The sequence below is a fragment of the Sceloporus occidentalis genome, unplaced genomic scaffold (genome assembly GCF_023333645.1).
Source record: "Sceloporus occidentalis isolate IW3139 unplaced genomic scaffold, rSceOcc1.0.p SCAF_2, whole genome shotgun sequence".
Classification (NCBI taxonomy): Eukaryota; Metazoa; Chordata; class Lepidosauria; order Squamata; family Phrynosomatidae; genus Sceloporus; species Sceloporus occidentalis.
In genome coordinates this window covers 268,415,129-268,438,582 of record NW_028316982.1, presented here as the reverse complement: position 1 = coordinate 268,438,582, position 23,454 = coordinate 268,415,129, and the positions used below count along the sequence as shown (strand labels likewise).

Genomic DNA, 23,454 nt, shown 5'->3' with positions numbered 1-23,454 from the left:
CAAAGTTCAGAGTTCAGAAAAATACAGGGTGAAAAGGAAATCTACAGTGCTATATAAATAATAATAATAATAATAATAATAATAATAATAATAAGGCTAATACAAATATCAGAAAGTCACTTAACTTTGAACAACTTCCCCCCGAGATATTCTTGATATTTTTCTTGAAAAATATTTTTCAAATATTTATATATTCACAGCAAAGGGAAGAAAGTCTTTTTATGTCTGTTTTATCATTATTATTTATTAGATTTTTGATTTGTAAAGAATAGTGTTTAGAACAGATATGTATGTTTGCCTATATAATGTGTTTTGTTTTATGTATATAGTGTTTCTTTTTCATTAAAATAAAGTACAGTGGTCCCTCCCCGTTCATTGGGTTTAGGGGTGAAGGGCACCCGCAAATGTGGAAAAACCACAAATAAAAAAAATGACCTAAGAGAACACCTCTCTAGGAATCTCCAGTTCCTCCAGTGCAACTCTATGGTCAACATTTGCCAGATGTTGATCACAGAATCATGCTAGAGGACCTACAAATGCCTAGAGAAGTGCTTTCTCTAGGAACTTGTAGGTTCTCCAGCACAACTCTCTGGTCAACTTCCAGCAGTATTGCGCTGGAGGACCTAGAGATTCCTAGAGAGAACATATTAATCAGAAACGCAAATAGTCAAATCCGCAAAAGTCAACGCCGCAAATGTGAAGGGCCAAGCATAATTGTTTGGACTAAACACAAAGACTCTCCCAACCAGCATGGCTACTGGCCATGTTGGCTGGGTGATTTTAAGAGCTGTAGTCAAGGCTATACCACAACTAGTACTGTCTGGACTATACCATTGCTAGTCTTAAATTAACATCTGGGCTAGTGATTGCTCAAAAGATGTAATATTCCTCCATACAGCTCATTTTCCTGTGCACAGAAAGATAGACGGTCAGAGGCAGAACTTAGAAAATGTAGGTTTTGGACTATAGTTCCCAGACTCCTGACCCAGGCTGGCTGGGGGATTCTGGGAATTATAGTCCAAAACCACAATTTTCCCAAACTCTGCTCAGTATTCATGGCTGAGTTGTTGTCCGCACAAAACTGATAGAACACTTACGGAGCCCAGTGGATTCGATCCGGGAAGCCGTATTCACCGTATCCCCAAACAGACAGTACCGAGGCATGGTGAGACCCACCACGCCTGCAGCACAAGGACCTAGGGAATTTTAAAAGAAAGACAAGGAAAGAAAAGGCAAAAACATTTTTGTAAGATAGTCTTCCTCCATCTGAAACGGAGATTCACCAATAGTAAAAACTGTCACATTGCAGCGACTAAATTCTATGAAATACTATTGCATGCAGACATCAGTACAGTACTGTCAAATGCTAACTACACTTGCATGGCAGTTGTGAAATGCTATCAAATATCTCAGCCTCAGGGAAGGCAATGGCAAGCCTCCTCTAAACAAATCTTGTCAAGAAAACCAGAGGATAAGTTCTCCTTAGGGTTGCCATAAGTCGGAAAGGCACACAACAAGCTATTACAAACCAACCACTCCATGCTGTCAGATACTAACTACTATAGCATGACAGCTCTGAAATGCTTTTAAATAGCAAACCAGACACTCAGCCACTAATGACCATTGTATGCATTTTTAACTGATGTTATCTGTTGTATATTAATCTGTTGTTGATCCTCACTTTGATTCATGGGAAGAGGCATGTAACAAATAATAGTGATGATGTTGATGATGATGGTGATGATGATGTCAGCTATGAAATACTGTTAAATACTGGTGCAAACCAGCCACTCAGTACTGTCAAATAGTAACTACCACTACATGCCAGCTATTAAATGCAGTACTATATGAAAGTACATCAGCCACTCAGCACTGTTCAGTACAAATGACCACTGCATTTCAACTGTTAAATCATTTCAAATATTACTGTCAGAAGCTGCTAATTACCTCTGAATGTCAGCTACTTGATACTGCCAAATATCACTATTAAGTGCCCTTAGCTGCCGTACACCATAGTTCTCCTGTTAGCTTTTAAGTGCTGTGTAGAATCATAGAGTTGGAAGAGACCACAAGGGCCATCCAATCCAACCCCCTGCCATGCAGGAACTCTCAATCAAAGCATACCTGACATACAAAGGGAAAGGCCTAAATACCCTAACAGCACCAGATCCCCTCTGCTCTTGGAAGATCAGCAGGGTCAGCCCTGGTTGGTACTTAGATGGGAGGCCATCAATGAATACCAGGTGCTGTAAGCTATATTTTCAGAGGAAGGAATTAGCCTGAGAGCCAGCATGGTATAGCAGTTTGAGCATTGGACTATGACTCTGGTGACCAGGGTTCAACTACCAGCTCGGCCGTGTAAATCCACTGGGTGACCTTGGGCAAGTAGCACTCTCTCAGCCTCAGAAGATGGCAATGGCAAATCCCCTCTGAAGAAACTTGCCAAGTAAACCCCATGATAGATTTGCCTTAGGGTTGCGGTACGTTGGAAATGACTTAAAGACACACAACAACAATTCCTTGCCTATGAAAACCCAATGATATTCATGAGGTTGCCATACAACCACAAACAACTTGAAGGCACATAAACACACACAGAATACAAAGCAATACAGTCAGCCCAAATAAACATGCTTTACAATTCTTGGCAAAACCCTGGACCACCCACTCCCATTCTTAAGGGACCTGAAATCTGATGAGCTAATCTGGCATACAAATTGTGTTTATAGGATTGTTATCTCATCCCTCCGTCTCTTTCAGAAATAGTCAAGAAACCCTAAGCTCATGTTGTGTCCCTACTCCCACTCCTTCTGCCAGTTGCTTGCTGGCTTGTTATTGTTGTGTGCCTTTAAGTCGTTTCCCACCTATGGCAAACTTATCAAAAGGTTTTCTTGGCAAGTTTCTTCAAAGGGCATGAGCTTTATTGGTTTCAGTCTTCTTCAGATGTATTGGAGATTACTGCACTGTGCTTTTTCATCCTTCTGTCCTGACCTAGGTGCGGGCTGAAACCTTTTAAGCATGGATTTTATCACATGCCTCCAGGTCTAGGTCATAGGCATCCTGTACCCGATCATGGCATCCTATACCCAATCTGGACTTTTTCCGTACTTTGCAAAGAATGGGAAAATCTCCTTTCAAAAAGTGCCGGAGAAGTCTGGATCAGTTATGGGATGCCATGATCAGAAAGGGAATGCCTCCAACCTGGGCATGGAGGTGTGTGGTAAAATCTGTGTTTAAAAGGTTAAAGCCTTCATCTAGGTCAGGATGGAAGGATGGAAAAGGGCACTGCAATAATCTCCACTGATGGTGTTGGAAGTGTTGTTGTGTTCCATCTGTCAGAAGTGTTTCGACTGTGAATTCCTGCATTGGAGGGGGTTCAACTGGATGACCATAGGATCTCTCCCAACTCTATGATTCTATTAAGTCATTTCTGAGGATGACCCCTAAGGTGAACCTATCACAGGGTTTCCTTAGCAAGATCTGTTCAGAGAGAGTGTTGCCTTTGCCTCCTTCTCAGGCTTAGAGAATGTAACTTGAGTAGACTCACTGCTCCACTGACATGGGAGCTATGAAAAACCACTGATAGTGGTAGTCTGTGACATCTGGGAAGTATCAGATTGGGGAAGCCCATTACCAGTCTGAGAGACCTATCACTTTCCAATTTATTTTTCACTAGCTCTCTTCCAAAGTTTGAAAGCAAATGAAAGAGTGAAATTGGTGTTTCAGCTTGAAGCAGAGAATTGCATCCTGAATGTACACACCAATGTTCATTCCAATACCTCAGTATTCGATGGAGGTGCTGCATTGCAAACAATAATGAGGCAGTCAATAATGAGGGAGTTATTTCATTAGGGCAGGTTTGTTTTTGCTAAAGCCAGACAATTCCACTGCATTTCAAACCAAAACAAAGCAGGAAGAAATTCAGCACTGATACCTGAGTGCAGCCCCATCCGAATTCTGATGGGCACACCTGGAAGATGTTTCACTTTGAATGAACCCACAGAGCTGAGGATGTCCAGAGCCATGTTGGCAATTTCAGCAGCATGTCTTTGGCCGTTGCGTTTTGGAAGTCCAGAAGCAACCATATAAGCATCTCCAATGGTTTCTACCTGTAAATCAAAGGTATAGTTTTTTCTAAAGGGCAAACAGAATGGCAGGTGTGAAGACCTGAAATTCATAGAATCCCAAAATTATAGGCCAAAATCTTCCATTCATCTGTGTTAGAGTTTATTTCTTATTTCTTGATGCCATGGTGGCAGGGGGATCATGGCAGCGGTAACCTTCAATTTTAACTTTCCCAAGTATTTGCCTGAACCTTACCTTGTAAACGTCATGATGGCCAATGATGGCATCGAAGAGAGTGTAAAGGTCATTCAGAAGGTCCACAATCTGAATGGGCTCACTGAGGGCCGAGATCACCGTGAAGCCAATGATGTCACTGAAGTAGATGGTGACCGCATCAAAATATTCTGGCTCAACGGTGCCACCAGTTTTCAGAGTTTCCGCCACAGATCTAAAATTATTATTATTGTTATTTATTTATTTCATTTCTATGCCGCCTTTTTCCAAGAAAGGGACCCAAGGTGGACCACAAGATGAAAACATTTTTTAAAACTTTACAATTTAAAAACAACTAAAATCATCTCATTAAAAAAAGTATTAAATTAATACAAAAAAAATCAAGAGTTAAAAAGTTACTTAAAACAAGAGTTAAAAACATAACTTAAATACTACAAGAGTTAAAAACATAACATAAAATTATGCAGGAATCTCAGTCTAGGCAACCTAATACTGAAAAGCTTTCCAAGAGAGCAGCAGGCTGCATCTGAGCTGCAGAAATTCTAGGTTTGATACTGCTTTAACTCCCATGGCTGCATGCTATGGAATCCTAGGATTTGTAGTTTGTTGTGGCAGAGAAGGCTAAAGACCTTGTGAACCTACAAATCCCAGAATTCCATAGCCTTGAGCCACGGCAGTTAAAGTGGTGTCAAACTGCATTAGTTCTGCAGTGCTGATGCAGCCTTGGTCAACCCAGTTCATTTCTCATCTACCCTACAGGGTTGCTGTGAGGGTAAAATAGATGGGGCAGATTCATGTATACCAGCCTAAGCATCTTGGAGTAGAATCCGCAGCTGAAGACATTTTCATTTAGGCAGGTGTTTGGTGGCTAGATTTTATTTGAGTGCTGTTTTAATGTTTTAATGTTTTATCATTATTGTTGTTTTGAATTAGGCTGTTTTATCCACATTTTAGTTGTTAGCAGTGTTTATTTTTAACTTTTGTATTCAATGTTTTAACCTTGCATTTTTTAATATATTGTAAACCGCCTTGAATCCCAAAGTGGGAGAAAGGCAGGATATAAAACTTGGAAATAAATAAATAGAACCATTCCTTCCCATTTATCACTTCTTCTGTTCTCAGCAGCAGCAAAACCATCCCTTCTATTTTCATAGTTTTCTGCGGAGAGGAGGGGAGGGCAGGTTGGTATGTTACCAAAATGAAATTATCTGCATAGAAGACAGATTATCAACAAGCTTTGAATTCCCAAGCCTTGCAAAATAATGATGATGATGATGATGATGATGATGATGATGATGATGATGATGATGCCTGGAGAGCAGGAGGAAAAAAATACGAAACTCAAGGAATACAGGCCGTGTCTCCTTTATCCGAAATGCTTGGGATCAGAAGAGTTTTGGGTCTGGGTTATTTTTTCTTTCCAATTTTGGAACATCATCATTTTTTTTTCTTCTGTAAGCTTTTTAACACCTTGCCTGATGAGGAAGCCAGTGGAGCTTTGAAAGCTTGCAACCAACATCTATAGTATGCATTTTGGTTGGTCCGATAAAGGTATCATGGTTTGGTGGATTTTAGATGCTACTGAGTGTGACTAGGAATGTAACTTATCACTAATTTTCTTCTTGATGCAGTTCTAATTCTTGAAGCACTGATTAATTTCAACAGTTCTCTTTCTGCTGCTAGAAAAATTTCAAGAGTCCAGAGTTGTTGAAGCCTATACTTTACTCAGTTTGGGATATTTCTGCAGAAAATTCAGATGTGGTTGTTTTGCATAGAAAACAGCTTCTTTTTCCATGCGGGAAATAATATTTCTATGCAGAAACATCCACGTGCCAATTTTGCATCAAATGTCCCAATTGCAGCACTTTCTGCACAGAAAATAATAATAATGTTTTTTCCTGCAAAGAAAACAATGTTTTCTGTGCAAGGCAAACACATGCAAAATTTTGTGCAGATTAAGTACCGAGCTGCGAAGATTCTCATCATTCCAGGATTCTTCCCATCAGGGTTTCTTGATACACGAAAAACCTGTTTTTCAATTTTTTCAAATACACCCCTAGTTGTAACCAACATCTCCCACTTCAACCTCACAGTCAGTGGTGGCTGGTAATTCCTATTTCAGTAGGATGGTGATTAAATTCTTACTTTTAGTATGAATATTACAGGAGTTTTAGTATGAATATTAAAGGAGCTATGCTGTACTAAACCTGTTCTGGAGACATGGTTCAGTACTTTGTTGTCGTTGTTGCTGTGTGCGTTCAAGTCACTTCCACTTTATGAGTTTTCTGGGCAAGAATTCTTCAGAAGGGGCTTGTTGATAGCTTTCTTTTGAGGCTGAGAGAGTGTGATTTACCCAAAGTCATCTGTTGGGCTTCAAAGTCTGAGCAGGGATTTAAACCAGGATCCTAACTTAACATTCAAACTACTACACTCACTGGCCCTTTCAGTACCTTCTGGCATGGATTCACAATCCCACTGACATGGGAAGTACTGGGTGCTACTGATCACAGTCCATGGCAGAATTTTATATACTTGGAAGCGCTTTGGGGCAGAGGATGCATAAACTAGCATTCCTGTTTTCAGCAATAGTCCTTACCCAGGAAGCATCTGGGTCAGCAGTTTTTCCGTCTTCTGCTTTTCAATTTCCAGCTCCTCAGTCCGGTCCCGGATTAATTCTTCCAGGTTGCTGGAGTACTGTTCCAGCATTCGCAACATGGAGTCAATGATATTGGTCCTTTTGCCCTTGTTGATGGCTTTGAACTGGGGACAAGAAGAATGAAAATCTGAAGATGCTGGCCACAGATGCTGGTGAAACGTCAGGAACAAACTCTTCTAGAATATGACCACATAGCCCAAAAACCCCACAAAAAACTATGGATGCTGGCAGTGAAAGCCTTCTTTGTCACATGAAATCCAGAATGTGTGAGTGAGATTATTCACACCACCAAGGAATAGCAGGTGATGTAGGACTATTTTTCATAAGAAGGCAATGGCAAACCACCTCTGAGTCTTTCTTGCCCAACCAGACCCTACTGAAGGGTTGAAAACTGAAGGCTTGGTTTCAACCTTGCAGTCAGAGGGAATGCACATCTTCACATAGTAAGGGCACCACCACAACTACTCCCCAAAGAGATCACGAATCTGTATCTGAACAAATCCTGACCTGTTCAAAGATTTCATCAAACGTGGGCCTGCGTTCAGGTCCTTCGCTCCAGCATTGCTTCATCAGCTGGATGCACTCCAGGGGGTTATCTTCTGGAGGAACACTGGGGCGGTACAAGGGGGGTGGTTTCTTCAGCTTGCATATAATTTCTAGGTCAAATAGAGGACATAAATCAGTATTATTCTGCCAGGTATTATCACAACTAAGTCCCAGGAAATTCACTTCCTGTATCAGATTCCAGGAACAGACCTCCGGAGATGTTTTCAAAATGATACCTGCATTCGTCTTTTTCAGCATAAAATGAGGAGAAAGGAGGAGAAATGAAGGAATCAAGCTGCACTTTTGAGAATTTATTTTTGCATGAGCTTTTGTGGATCTCATTCCACAGCCAAGATTCAGCATATCTGAAGAAGTAGACCGATATCTGTGAAAGCTCAAGATGAAATAAATTAGCACACATGGGAATCTTGTCGTACCTTTGAAACTAACTGGGAGAAAGAAGGCCATAGCATTAGTTTTCATAAATTCAGTCTGCTGCCTTCATCACATGTGGACAAATCTACTGATCAAGCAGACTGAGAAGTAGAGGAAAGTTCAGCACATGTTGCTTGGCAAACAACCAGGCAACAAGCAACATCTGCTAAAGTTTCCTCTTCTGCATAACCATTAAAGGTAAAGGAGCCCTTTCCATTTTCCACTCTGGCAATCCTACTAGAGGCATGTTCCCACTATGATTTAAAGCGAATCGCTGATCAGTTTATATGACTGTCATTCTCATTTGAAACCAGTTCTGATCCTATTTTAATCAATTTCTGTCATGATAAAGTGAGACTAAAGCAAAAAAAGGGGGGGTTTCCTGACACTAGTTCTTTGGCGGTTCTTTTGGGGAAAAAATTGATTCCAAAGCATGTTCAATAGTGGGAATGACAGATCTGAATCGAATTATTCTGGAGGGGAGGGACTAATGGCATAGGGATATTTATCATCCCTCCTCAGTTTTTGGTAGATCCACCATCCCCACCCCACCCAGCACTGAATTGTGCTTGTAGTGTGATATATTGGCACATGATTATAATTTTTGATTATTACAGAAGATGTGATTCATTGGTTTTGCAATTACTTGCCTCACTGATTGCAAGTAGTTGCAAAACCAATCAATCAAATCTTCTATTAATTTATTTTAAATATATATAGTTCCCAAGCCAGGCTGTTCGGGCTGCCACTTACATCACTGATGATGCACAAATGATTGACATGCATTTTGAAGCGGTGCAAACTAGTGGGGACAACAATTGTGCCAAAAAAGAAGCGATTCCAAGGGGATAATGAAAAGATCAACTTTCATAGTGGGAACGACGGACCTTTTGGAATCGATTTACCAACACAGAGTGAAGGCTAATTGCACACCGGTTTAAATGTAAGTGGGAATGAGCCCTAGGTCAGCAATGGTACATTTGGTGCTAATGTTCCAGTGCTGTCAGTGATTGGAAGACCCATGCTTCTGCTGGCATTGAACACACAGAGATGCACATGCAAGATGCTTTCAAGAGATAAATGTTTCTCAGGAAGGCAGACATCCTTTCATTTGCAACTGTAAAAGACAGAAATGCCCAAGTGCACATCAAGTGTATATTTCCTGGCCAGTTGTAGGACCTTAGGGCTCATTCACACTATAGAGTTATAGCACTGCGATTCCACTTTAACTAGCTTAGTGACATCCCATGGAGTCCTGGGATCTGCAGTTTTGGGAGGTGTATCTAAGGCTCTCAGCTAGAGAGTTGTAGTTCTGTGCCCAGTTGCAAACCCAGGATTCTGTAAGATGTTGCCATGACAGTTAAAATGGAATAAAGCACTATAATTGTGTACTGTGAATGGGCTTTCAGCTCAGAAAAAGCCTGTTTCTTCTGTAGCTTTTATTATTATTTTTATGACCCTGGAAACATCCCTAAGATGCAGGATACAAGCATTCCATAAAAGAGAGTTCTGAAAATAGTCTCATCACACTCTTTGTCTTTGTCTTCAACAATAGCAATAGCAAATACCTTTTACAGGCCAAGGCTAATGGCCTTTACTCTGTTCTCATCCTTCTCAATTTGTCTGCAGCCTTTGACACCGTTGATCACTGTCTCCTAATTGACATACTCTCTGACCTTGGGTTCTCAGACTCTGTTCTTGACTGGTTTAGATCTTATTTGTCAGACAGATCTTTTTGCAGTGGTTGCAGGGGGTCAGACTTCTTCTCCTGATCCCTTATCTGTTGGAGTTCCCCAGGGCTCTGTTCTGGGTCCCCTTCTGTTTTCTCTCTACACACTGTCCTTAGGAAAACTCATTAGCTCTTTTGGTTTTTCCTACCATCTGTATGCCGATGACACCCAGCTGTATCTTTCCGCCCCTGACCTTTCTCCAAGGCTTGAACAGCAAGTCTCGTCTTGTCTCACAGCTGTCTCTCAGTGGATGCGCCATCGGCGTTTGAAGCTCAACATGTCCAAGACGGAGCTTCTTGTCTTTCCTCCTAAATCCACCTTTCAACACTCCTTTTCTGTCTCTGTGGACAACATTTCTATTCAACCAGTCCAGCAAGCCCGCAGTCTTGGTTTTATCTTTGACTCTTCTCTGTCGTGTATCCCTCAGATCCAGACCACAGCCAAGGCTTGTAGATTCTTTTTGTAAAATATTGCCAAAATCCGACCATATCTCTCCGCCTCTACTGCCAAGATCCTGCCTAGTGATCTCACAACTTGATTACTGTAACGTCCTCCTGGCTGGGCTTCCTCTTTCTCACCTCCGTCCTTTAATCTCTGTCCAGCATTCAGCTGCACGCATTATCACTTCCACCCACCGCTCTGACCACATCTCTCCTGTGTTGGCATCCCTTCACTGGCTCCCCCTCCCTTTCTGCATTCAGTATAAGCTCCTGCTGTCGACATTTAAAGCCCTCCATGGACTGGCCCCTCCTTACTTATCAGACCTTCTTTCTCCTCACCTTCCCACCATGGCCCTCCGTTCTGGTAGTCAAGGGTTCCTGTCTCAGCCCAGGATTTCCTCTGCCCCATCCCAGATTCGCCCCTTTTCACTTGCTGCCCCTCACTCCTGGAACCTTCTTCCCCCACAAGCAAGAGCCATCACTTCTTTAACCAGCTTCAAAACGGAGTTGAAAACCATCCTGTTCAGAGTAGCCTTCCCAGGCATTGCATAATTGTCGCTTGCTATTTGGTGTTCTTTTGTTGTCTGTTTTTCAAACCATTTCCTGTATTGCTATGTACTGTATATGCATTATCCTACTTGAGAGTATGTATTTTCCCTGGAAAATGATTAACCATCTATTATGAAGCCAAGCCCTCCCTCCAGTCCATCTGCCTTGGTCCAGGCCTTGGAGGTAGAGAAGAACTGCTGGACCTCTTACCCTTTCCCTCCACCACTCCCTTCTCCTTCTGTGTCATGTCTTTTTAGATTGTAAGCCCGAGGGCAGGGAACCATCTAATTAAAAAGATTGTATGTACAGCGCTGTGTAAATTTACAGCACTTCATAAATAAAGGTTAATAATAATAATAATAATTTCTATACCGCTTATCAGTGCACTTAAGCACTCCCTAAGTGGTTTACAAAGTATAAGCTAATTGCCCCCAACTATCTGGGTACTCATTTTAGCGACTTCAGAAGGATGCAAGCCTGAGTCGAGCTTGAGCCCTTTCGCTGGTATTGAACTTGCAACCTTGTGGTTTGTGAGTGAGTGGCTGCAGTACAGGCATTTAACCACTGCACCACCAGGGCTGCAAGGTGCAATGACCACATCCCTGGCCTCTTTGTTGCATGAAATGCATGCAAACAGTGCAGCAATGTTGACAGTGCGATTGCTCACCTTGAGCTGGCATCTCGGACAAACAGTAAGGAGGGCCCCGAATTAGAACTTCTTGCAGAATAATGGCAAAACTGTACACATCTCCTTTGAAGGTGCCTTTTGGGTACAGCACTGGATCTCTCAGTAACTCAGGTGCTGTCCAGAGCAATTCTGAAAGAAGAAGTGGAAAGGGCATTTTCTTCAGATCTATATTTGGAAGGGTAACCCCCTTTTCAGAGCCAGTGTGGTGTATTGGGTTGGGCACTGGACTACAGCTCTGGAGAGCAGGGTTCAATTCCCTCATTGGTCACAGAAACCCACGGGGGAACCTTGGGCAAATGATACACTCTCAGCACCCCTGTTATAGGGTCACCTTAGAATCAGCATAAATCAGAAATTACTTGAAGGCACACAACAACAACATGTGGATGCAGCACTGGAGGGATGCTGTGTGGACCACCGCGTGCCAAAATGGCGCCCTGGGGGCAGGGTTAGGGCATCCAGCATTTCAACGATGCACCCTAACTCTGCTCACAGGCTGGCACAAAGTGCCAGTCTGTATAGGACCTAAATATTTCACAAAACTACCAATCCCAAAATTTCATAGCATAGAGCTATGGCAGTTAAAGCAGTGTCAAACTGCATTAATTTTGCAGTGCAGATGCAACCCTAGTGAGGTCTGACTGTCACCCTTCCTGCTCTTCTTCCATAGGAAAATGAAGCTGCCTTGGATTCTGAATTAGGGGAAGATGGGTTGTTGTTGATCATAGTCTTACCCTCTGCAGGGGGCTGAACGCATAGTAGGGCATTTTGTGCTACCAACAGCCCTGTGTAACCATAGTCGGTGATCTTCAGCACGAATCTTCCATCCACCACACAGTTACGAGACTTGAGACGCCCATGGCAAATGTCTTGGTGATGCAAATACTTCATACCCTAGAAGGGAAAGGGAAACATAGCACTGTAGTTTGGGCAATCTCAGAACCTAGGAACATAAAATCAGACTGAACAGTAGCCAAGACAAGCATTGGATCCCATTCCCTGGAGGTATACAAATGGAATATGAAGGTGATGGCCCATCCTTCTTGAATCTGGCGCCCTCCAGACATGTTGCACTACAGCTCCCATAATCTTCTGCAGCAAATTTTAAGAGGCAAGTGAAGCAAGTATGTCCTCTATCTCTTTAGACTGAGGGATTGAGGGTTCTTTGCTATTTGTCAATGAATCTGCATGTGTTTGGAGGTCCCTTTTATCATCTTCTGGTCTCCAACTAATGAACCATGGTCAAGTCCAAACAGGCAGAGCTAGCAGTGTTGATGCTAACTCTGCCTGGTTGTTTTTTGTTTGTTTTGTTTTGGTTTGGTTTTTTCGCGCAATCTTTTGGATATTGTCTTGCAATTTCAGGATAGTGTCAGCATGAGATTCTTGCTATCTCAGGATATTGTAATCTTGGGAGCCAGTCAGTCTACTGTCTGTTTTATATGCTTCCCAGTCTCCAAACATCCCATCAACTTAGAGATTTTTAGTGGCCTTACGTGAACAATATCCTCCTCCAATCAGTCAAAGATCTTTACTCTGTGATTCAACACCTAGTGATCATATGTTCTGGGCTGCCTTCCATCAGATTGCATCAGCCATCAGACTGCATCAGCTGGTAACCCCTTAATGATTTACTACTAAACCTGTAATGCAGTAACATTCTCTGGTTCATTATAATAATTAATTAATTAATTAATTAATTTGTTTTATTTATATACCGCTATTCCAAAGATCATAGCGGTGAACAGCAAGTAAGCTAATTAGCAAGTCAGCTAATTTGCCCCCAACAGTCTGGGTACTCATTTTAGCTCCCTCCTCGGAAGGATGCAAGCCTGAGTCGAGCTTGGGCCCTTTGCTGGTCTTGAACTTGCAACCTTGTGGTTTTGAGTGAATGGCTACAGTACAGGCATTTAACCACTGCGCCACCAGGGCTCCATTATACAGTTGGCCCTTCTTATACATGGATTTTTTATACACGGATTCAAGCATCCATGGTTTGAAATGTTCCACAAAAGTATAAATTTCAAATATCAAACCTTGATTTTCCATTTATTTTAAGGGACACCATTTTGCTATATCATTATATTTAATGGGACTTGAGCATATACGGATTCTGTTATCCACGGGGGATCTTGGAACCAAACCCCAGCAGATAACAAGGTCCACTGTAAATCAATTTACTGTTTACATTTTTTCACCTAAAGATTAGTAAGAACTTCCTGATGGTAAGAGCTGTTCAACAATGGAATACATTTCTGCCCCAGAGTGTAATGGAGTCTCCTTCTTTGGAGGTTTTTAAACAGAGGCTGAATGGCTATCTGTCGGGGATGCTTTGATTATGATTTCCTTTCTGGCAGGGGGTTGAACTGGATGACTCTTGGGATATCTTCCAACTCATTCTATGATTCTGTGATTCTATTTTTTGTTGTTTTTGTTACTTTGGCTTCATGTCTGGAACTAGCCAATGCCTACACTCTCACTATTACACACAAGTCGCATCTGCTCTGCAGAAATAATGCAGTTTGACTCTGCTTTAACTGGCATAGCTCCATCAAATCCTGGGATTTGCAGTTTGATGTGGCACCAGAGCTCTCAGACAGAGAAGGCTAAATGGCTTACAAAACTACAAATCCCAGAATTCCATAGCATGGAGCTATAGCACTTAAAGTGGTGTCAAATTGGATTGTGAAGATGCAACTGCACATACATTTCTGTGTTATATACATTATTTCATATTCTATGCTTTACAAACACCTTTATTACATTGGTTCAGGGACTTAAATTTAGCAAAACAGACCCCAAATCAGTGTTCAGCCTTGTGTCCAACAACAGCAGCCTTCTCCAACCTGTGATACTCCAGATATAGTGGACTACAACTCCCAGAGGAATAGGGAATTCACTCAGGGTTTAAGTCTGAACTTTAAAGGGGCTATCCAAATATGTTCAACACCACAGATACCCCCTCCAAAGTTCAGGCTAAAATGGATTTAGAGTGGATTTTCTGACTTGGAAGCCCTCCTCCACTGATTCCAACCCTGGTGTAAGAAGAGAGCTTACTTTGATCAAGTCCGTCAGAAGAGACGATTTAAACATCCAGTCCAGCTTTAAATCTGTATTTTGCAGCAAATCCTCCAAGCTCCCTCTGGAGCAGTATTCCATCACGACAGCAGAGAGGCCCCCATCAGACAAAAGCCCAAAGAATGGGTTTATATTCTCATGGCGTACATCTTTCATCTGGGAAGAGAAGAAACAAAGCAAAACAGAATGAGGAACAGCCATCATGCAGTATTTCTTGGATTATCTTTTTAGTTTTCCTTTCCATTAACAAATGGGAATCAAAGTGGCCAGCCATATCAGGGGGGAAAGGGGCTTGGGAAGTTACTTTTAAAAACTAATGTATTCCATCACTTCTTACTCTATTTAAAATAATCGTTCATTGTCTTCATCTGTTCGAGGGACAGGAAAAATAACATGTTAAGTTCCATGTTGTATTGCTTTGCACTTTTCCATTACTCCTTGTAACCCCTTTAAAAGGGGGAAAAAAAACCCTCACAATTGATAATGTATTCTGCTCTGGTCAGGCCCCACCTGGAATATTGTGTCCAGTTCTGGGCGCCACAATTCAAAAAGGACATTGAGAAACTGGAGCCATGTGTCCAAAGGAGGGCGACTAAAATGGTGAAAGGTCTGGAAACCATGCCCTATGAGGAACGCCTTAGGGAGCTGGGTATGTTTAGCCTGGAGAAGAGAAGGTTAAGAGGTGATATGATAGCCCTGTTTAAATACTTGAAGGGATGTCATACTGAGGAGGGAGCAAGCTTGTTCTCTGCTGCTCCAGAGACTAGAACACGGAACAATGGATGCAAGCTCCAGGAAAAGGCATTCCACCTCAACATTAGGAGGAATTTCCTGACAGTAAGGGCTGTTCGACAGTGGAACACACTTCCTCGGAGTGTAGTGGAGTCTCCCTCCTTGGAGGTCTTCAAACAGAGGCTGGATGGCCATCTGTCGGGGATGCTTTGATCTGGATTTCCTGCATGGCAGGGGGTTGGACTGGATGGCCCTTGCGGTCTCTTCCAACTCTATGATTCTATAATTCTATGATTCTATGATAGCAAAATAGTATCTAAGTGTCAAAACTCCCTGCCTTGCCTTTTAAGTTTTAAAAGTAATTAGAAACCGTTACTTGCTACATCCAGAAAGGTAACTTTGCTCTTATTTGTTATGTTACTCTTGGTATGTGACGTTGTTATATCCTTTCGCCCCCAAAAGAAACTAGTTACAGTCAGATAACACTTTATTTGTGACTTGTTTCTATGCTCTGTTTAAAAAGAAATTCAATCAAGCCGAACTTTTACAATATCACAATAAATAAAACCTTTAAAATCACTGGATCCGTCACAACAAAAGGCCAGGCTGAAAAGGTTTTAAACTGCTTTAAAACGTCTAGGTTTTAAATGGTTTTAATATGTTTTAATAGTTAAATTGCCCTAATTTGGTTTTTACTGATATATCGTTTTTAATTAGTTTTAACGGTCCAATGGTTTTCCCTTGTGTTTAGACTGCTTAAATAATTCCTCATTGTTGTAAATATAAATTGTTACAAAGGGCCCTAAAATTGATTTTATCTTTCTGATACTTTGTATCTTTGTGATACAGGGCAGGAAAGAAAGAAAGGAGGGAAGGAGGGAGGGAAGGAAAGAAGGAAGGAAGGAAGGAAGGAAGGAAGGAAGGAAGGAAGGAAAAGTCTTTTGTAATCCCCCTCTATCTGGTCTAAATTAGCAAGAGTTGTCACACTCTAGTTCAGTGGGTTTTGCTGGTTGTTGGCATCTCTGTGTTCACTCATTCCACTCTTTTATGTAAATGTACACAACAGTTTCTCAGATCTGCACTTGGGTAAATCCCAAGTTTTTAAACCTGGGGAATGGTTTGCTGAGTCGATCTTATGGTTTGAAGGACAAATTTTCTCCTCTCTGATTTTCCCTAGATTTTATTTTTAGAATTCAGGAGCCAAAAAAGACTTATCTGTGAATATACGTGTTGATGACTTTTTGGATGCTGATTCCTTACCTTGCTTAGTAAATAGGTAGTATTCTGCCTCAGGTCATTGATTACTCCAGATTCCAGTTTCTTCAACCATACCCAATCTCCCTGTCCAGAAAAGGAATAGTCAATTGAATAAGAAAGAACATGGACTAGTTATAGAAGTCAAACAAAAGTAAAGGTAAATATGCGGCACTGCAAAATTAAAGGGTTCAGAGCTCCACTCCTTATGTGTCCCATTGCTTTCAAACTTCAGTTAAAGAATTCATTTAGAAAGTGGAAAGCAATGGGACACATAAGAAGTGAAGCTCTGAACCTTTAATTTTGCAGTGCCACATGTTTGCCTTTACTTTTGTGATAATCTGTAAAAGTTCCCCCTTTTCAATAATTTTCAGGAAACATTGAGCAATTACTAGAATTCACTAGGCTCCAGATTGTCTAGATTCAACACCCGAATATACAGCATTGCCTTTATTGTGAATGTGTTTCAGTTGCCCTTCATGACACCAGGAAATAGAAATAACATATGTTCTCCTATGTTCTTCATCTGTTCCTCATCTTGGATTGCTTGAAATGTAAATATGACAAATTCATGGCAATAAAGAAGTATTTGGTGACCCCTTTCATTGCTTTTAATGATGGATAATTATTAGCCATCCCTGTTTGATCCCTATTTGGCTATAATCCCTGATTACCGAGGATCAATATAGGCAACAATGTCTAACAAGCTTTAATTTTTTCTTGTTGACATTAGTACATGGGGAAATATTCCATAGTCACATTTAATCCGGTTCCTGCTACCTCATACACAGCCACATTGGAGGTTTCGAATGTCACAACTGTGCTTTTCACCGACAAGGAATGAGTCGCAGATCTCAGACTTCGGCCTTCTGAGTTGCTCTTGGAATCACTGAGATTGTCCAGGGTTAGCCTCTGTGAAAGGAAATGGAGCCACAGGTTAACTGATCAAGTGTCCTGCTCACCAAGGCTGAAGATCTCATTCCTAAACTGTGTTCATTTAATGGTAGGTTGAGTATGGCCTGTAATTCCAATTGAGAATGGCAGGTTTATCAAGCCTCTTCTCGTGTGACATTGGAGGTTGCAACATCACTTTTCTGTAACATAGAGCTTAATCACATGGAAACTCCTTCGTATGTCCACATCACCTCTCCTGGAAAATGGGACCAACAGAATGCACGCAATTTGATACCATTTTAACTACCATGGTTCCATGTTAAAAACCTGCTTGAACAAAAAAGTCTTTGCCTGATGGTGAAAGGAGAGCAGGGAGATGGCTAACCTAGCTTCCCATGGAAGGGCGTTCCAGAGGTTGGGAGCAGCCAGCTAGAAGGCTCTCCTATGTCTCTTCCCCAAGTGAGCCTGTGATGGTGATGGGGCTGAGAGAAAGCCTTCTCCTGAAGATCTTAAGGGTTCTTGCCGGTTCATATGGAGAAATTTCAGGTTGAAGCCATTGATGCAAGAGACGAAAGATCCCTATGACAGTGTCAAGAAAATGATACCTCCCCACCCCACCCCACTACTTAGGATTGCTAGAACCTTGAGCAGAGGCAGGATCTAGAATTTGGATGATGCTTTATGAAAGCCTCCATCAGGACCTTTCAGATATTTTTTTAAATAGGGAATAAACTAAGAATTTCTTTGATCTGTGATTGGCTAGAATGATCCCTAATTGGCTAGGAACACTTATGTGATCAATACAAGAAATTATTTTAGTTCATGACATCTGTGCAGTATGATCTCCGTATCCGCAGGTCCAGTAACTGGAGTTTCACCAACCCACATCTGTGCCTAGACATCTGGAGGTCCTCCAGCACAACTCTATGGTCAGTTCCACCAGAAATACAGAGTTCACCATTATTTGTGATTATTGCTAATCTTGGCATCCTGAACAGATACAGGGGTCATACTGTATATACCCGTATATATTTAACTATAAGTCGACCATGTATAAGTCAAGGGCAGGTTATGGGGCCAAAATTATGGATTTCTATATGGCCTGTGCATAAGTTGAGGGTAAAACTTAGAGCCATGTAACAAAGGATGTAAATGATGAAGCAAAGGAAAACAAGGTCAACGAACTTTCAAAATTCCAGGAGACATAACTTTGTGCTCACTTTAAAGGCTGGATGGATGAGAGAATAGAGGGAGGTCAGTGCTTCCAGGACAAATTACATTCTAACCTTTCGCCAGGGGATGGGTCCCTTTTTTAAAAATGGGATTTAAAATACAGTACATACATTGACCCATGGATAAGTTGACTCAGTTTTTTGGGGTCAATTTTTTGACCTAAATTTCTAGACGTATACATGGGTATACACAGTAGCTAACATTGACTGGTTATATTTCCTTGTGAAAACAACACATCCAATCCATGATTCCTCACATCCAATTCATGGTTAGCTAGGATCCCATAAGAAGGAATGAAGCAGAAGTGGAAATGACTATCAAACCAGCAACAGAGAGAGAATAATGTGAAAAGAATGACAGCAAACAAGCACCAGAGTAAAATGTATGAAGATTTTGGAAGAATGTTGCTTAGAAGTAATATTTTTGGAGATAAAAATCAAATCTGGATAGTATTTGCTTCAACACTGGTCTTGAGATGACCTTCTGGTCCATCTTGACTGCCTGATAGGTTTAGGCAGCCTTACTGATTTTTGCTGAAAATCCTCAGAAAGCGAAAGGCCCAAACTCTGCTTTTGACCCAAGGTTAGGTGAAATTTCAGTGTGAATCAATGAGAATAGATGACTTCCAGGTCAATGGGGTGGTGAAACTGTCCTGAGGTCTGTCCAGATATTGAAGACACTAACCCAGGAGTTGAACTTGATCTCCAAAATAGGATTACAACTTTGGATACAGTAGCTCCTTTAAAGTTCAGGCTATCATCCAGAGTGGATTCACTACTCCATGCCATGGGAGCTACCAGTCTTTGAATGCTGAGACCCACTTTTTAACCTAAAGCTGTAGCACTGAAAACAATTCATCTTCATGGTTTTTTTCCTTTCTTTCTCTGGTCTCTTTCACAAAGTCTAATTATAGCACCATGGAGTTTATCAAACGGAAGGAATTTTCTTAAATTTGAATGAAAAGAAAGTGGGGCCAGAACGTATTCACTTAAAGTCGCTAGTTTCACGCAATTACATGAATACGCATTGCATTCGAACTGGCTCCCCATTGCCCGAAAATAGTATGCCATTGCCCGAATTTGCATGTGTCAGTCTATTGTGCAATAACGTTAAACCCCATGATTGTGTTCAGATTGCCATCAGATTATACTTCCAATTCGCCTTGTCTGATAAACTCCCATGTTAGCACATACTGTGCCACAGCTGAATCTGATGGAATCCTGAGATTAATAGTTTGGTGAGGCACTAAAGCTTTGTGGCAGAAAGACAAAATACATCCCAAAATCTCTTTCTCTAAAAAGTTCAAGATAAAGCTGGAGTGGATTTGCTGCCACAGTCACCCCTGGTGCAAACTGTTGCCAGCGCATAACCCATGCACCCAAATCACCTACCATTCTGCTGAATTTGGTATTTACAAAAGTGAGGTCCTCCAGAGTCAGCAATAACTTCTTAGAGCCTTTGAGCACTTGGTGATAGAGGGCACCATGCCTGAAAAGGAACACACAAAAATGAAAGGACCAGTATCGGTTATAATAAGTTTCCATTTTGGGGGGAAAGGAACTGATGGCCCCTGGCTTGACAGCAATGCATGCAAAAGGGAACTAGGAGTTTTAGTGGAGCACAAGCCAAACGCGAGTCAGAAGTGTGATGCAGCAGAGCTGTTCGACAGTGGAAGACGCTGCTTCGGAGAGTGGTGGAGTCTCCTTCTTTTGGAGGTTTTAAATGGAGGTTCAATGGCCATCTGTTGGGGTACTTTGGTTGTGTGTTACTGCATGGCAGAATGAGGTTGGAATGGATGGCCCCTTGGGGTCTTTTCCAGCTCTAAGATTCTATGATTCTAGACAGTGATATGGAATTGGAACCACTGTTTGCAATACTCATTTAAAACTAGCCCCATAAAACCCAGAAAGAGATACCCGAGGGAACATTAACATCTCATTAATCAAAAGTTCTGGGATTCTTGTCTAATCTGCTCTGTATTGATTCTGGAAGCAGGCTGCTTTCTACTCCCGGCTGGGCTGGACCACCCTGGCTTTGGAGGAAGACTCATCTCTTTTGGCCCAAGCAGGAACAGCTGCAACAACACTGTCTTTTGCAGACTCATCTTTCTGAAAGCTTTACCCCTAGATATCAGGATGAGGCAGGAGAAAAGTTGGCACAGCATTTCTCAGACTGTGTTGAGCCTAGAAATAAGGCAGATCCTCCATTAAGGAGACAGAGGCAGAAATAATGCAAGTTTGATACCGCTTTCATTGCCATGGTTCCATCCTACGAAATCCTAGGATTTGTAGTTGTTATGGCACCAGAGCTCTCTGACAAAGAAGGCTAAACAGCTCAAAAACCTACAAATTCCAGAATCTCATAGCACTGAGCAGTGGCAGATAGAGTGATGTCAAAATGCATTTATGCTGCAGTGTGACGCCACCTTGCGTCCCTACACTGGGAGAAAGGCAGGAAATAATAGTAACAACAACAACAAATAGGCAGGGTGTAACTTTATACTTGTGGAATTATATGGCAGTTTTGCAACACTACCTCATTGGTGAATTGTCATTCTGCAGAACCAAATGTGTGTTGCTTCTGCCTATACATGGACAATGCCGATCCAGGCATGTCTATATGCAATACAAAACTGTATGGTCTGTGGAAGGGTCTATTTGCACTGGAAGATGAGTGATAGAAAAGGGAGCTTTCCCAAATCATTGTCACCTGCCTCACCCAGTCTTTCCTGAGGATGTAACAACAGCATCTTTTCCACAAACCTCCAGTCAAAAATACACCAGCACTGGAATGGATATTTGGGGATCATGGGAGTGTTTTTAAACATCAAACTAATTCACTTCTGGTGATTTGTTATTGTGCCTTGGCACACAACTTGGGAAGTGGCTATCATGATGTTTATCAGCCAAATTTAGCCTGGGGAAGAGAAAGTTAAGCAGTGACATGATAAACATGTTTAAATATTTGAAGGGATGTCATATTGACTATGGTGTGTTGTGTGCCTTCAAATAGCTTCTGACTTATGGTGAACCTGAGGCAAACCTATTATGGGCTTTTCTTGGCAAGATTTGTTCAGAGGAGGTTTGCCATTACCTTCCCCTGAGGCTGAGAGAGTGTGACGTGGCCAAGGTCACCCAATGCGTTTCATGGCTGAGCAGGAATCGAACCTCAATCTCCAGATTCAAGCTCTAGGAAAAGAGATTCCAGCTCAACATTAGGAAAAACTTCCTAACCATAAGAGCTGTCTGAGACTGGAATACGCTCCCTTCTTTGGAGGTTTTTAAACAGAGGCTGGATGGCCATTTGTTGGAGGTGCTTTGATTGAAATTTGTCATCTTGTATGGCAGGATGGCCCTTTAGGGTCTCTCTTCCAAATGTAAGATGGTGAGTGCTTTGATTGTGCATTTACTGCTGTAGAGTTTAAAGGAGCTGAGCCCTATTCCCCCCAAAAGGTTCAGGACAACTCCTTGGATAATGCTTTTAAATATCAGATTAAAAGCCAAGTAAGTTCACTGCCCCATCCACAGGAGAGCTTGCAACTCTCATTCACAGCAAGCTTCTGGATTAAACAAACCATTTCTTCAGCATGAAGAAGAAGGTTCCTGTGGCACTCCAAACGTGACAGCTGTATCCTAACAACCCAAAAGCTTCTGCAAAGGTCTAATCTAGGTCAAAATTGGCTGGGCTGTAAATGAGCAGCAAAGAGTGTGAAGCCTGATAGTTGTTGGACTGCAACTCCCATCACCCCCCACTATTGGCTAGGGGATGATGGAAGCTACAACCCAGGACCAGCCCACAAGTTGACCATCTTGAAGGTATTTACACAACAATAATCGCTCCCAGCCCTTTTGGGTCTCTGTTCACATTAGTGTTAATAATTCTGCATTATTCTGATTATTTAAACAAGTTAAGCAGGAAATTGGTATCCTCTTGTCACCGCCTGAATCATCAGAGGATTTTGAACACCTGGCTTGTAATAATTGCTCTGGAGCCTAGCACTTAAGCACAATTTATTTCCTGAGGTTAGCAGTCATTAAGTGATCAGACCTCCCAGTAACTCTCCCTTTGCTAGTAAAAGGCTGCCTATAACATTCAGGAAAGGCAGAAGACAAAACATGCAGTGGATTCTTGGGGCAGGGGCTGGACAGAGGAAATCAAACAGGTTCCCACCTCCACAAAAGGCCTGAAGGCACCAGATCTCATTTGATCTTGGAAACTAAACAGTGTCAACCCTGATTAGTATTTGGATGTGAGACCGCCAACAAATCACTGCCCAAGCAACCCCTGGAGAGTGAGCCTGCAACCTTCTCCCACGCTGACCAGACATTATTATTATTAACCTTTATTTATGAAGTGCTGTAAATTTACACAGCGCTGTACATACAATCTTTTTAGTTAGACAGTTCCCTGCCCTCTGGCTTACAATCTAAAAAGACATGACACAAAAGGAGAAGGGAGTGGTGGAGGGAAAGGGTAAGAGGTCCAGCAGTTCCTCTCTACCTCCAAGGCCTGGACCAAGGCAGATGGACTGGAGGGAGGGCTTGGCTTCATAATGGAAAATACATACTCTCAAGTAGGATAATACATATACGGTACATAGCAATACAGGAAATGGTTCGATAAAAGGCACCAAAAGAACATCAAATAGTGTCCTTTCACAGGACATGTCCTCCATCTCATCCCAGGAGGAGGAAGAGGAGGGGGGGCACTTGTCTTTTTCTTTTTCTTTTTAAAAAACTAATCAAAAAATCAATAGATCGGTAAAGCACTCCTTGCCTGCTTTACCAATCTATCAATATTTTTTTAAAAGACCCAAAAAGGCAGCACTGGGTGTGTGTGACATATCTGGGGAGGGATGGTAAACACACACCCCTCTGCCCCTTCCCTCAGAAAGAATCAATTCTGATCTGGCGTTCTCATTTA

General features: G+C 41.8%; 1 protein-coding gene across 2 annotated transcripts in view; it reads right to left on the bottom strand.

Moving 5' to 3' along the window:
• Window positions 1-23,454, bottom strand: part of LOC149320136 (retinal guanylyl cyclase 2-like) — a 44,350-nt gene that overhangs the window by 9,773 nt on the left and 11,123 nt on the right. The window contains exons 5-15 of one of the 2 annotated variants that reach the window (XM_089513001.1): window positions 19,923-20,019; window positions 17,185-17,316; window positions 16,411-16,491; window positions 14,398-14,574; window positions 12,078-12,237; window positions 11,323-11,472; window positions 7,463-7,611; window positions 6,896-7,059; window positions 4,321-4,513; window positions 3,935-4,109; window positions 1,098-1,196 (exon numbers count right to left, since the gene is read on the bottom strand). In XM_089513001.1, the coding sequence (XP_089369127.1) occupies window positions 1,098-1,196; window positions 3,935-4,109; window positions 4,321-4,513; window positions 6,896-7,059; window positions 7,463-7,611; window positions 11,323-11,472; window positions 12,078-12,237; window positions 14,398-14,574; window positions 16,411-16,491; window positions 17,185-17,316; window positions 19,923-20,019 (1,577 nt within the window). The remainder of the gene's footprint in view (window positions 1-1,097; window positions 1,197-3,934; window positions 4,110-4,320; window positions 4,514-6,895; window positions 7,060-7,462; window positions 7,612-11,322; window positions 11,473-12,077; window positions 12,238-14,397; window positions 14,575-16,410; window positions 16,492-17,184; window positions 17,317-19,922; window positions 20,020-23,454) is intronic. The other variant, XM_089513002.1, reaches the window with a different exon arrangement.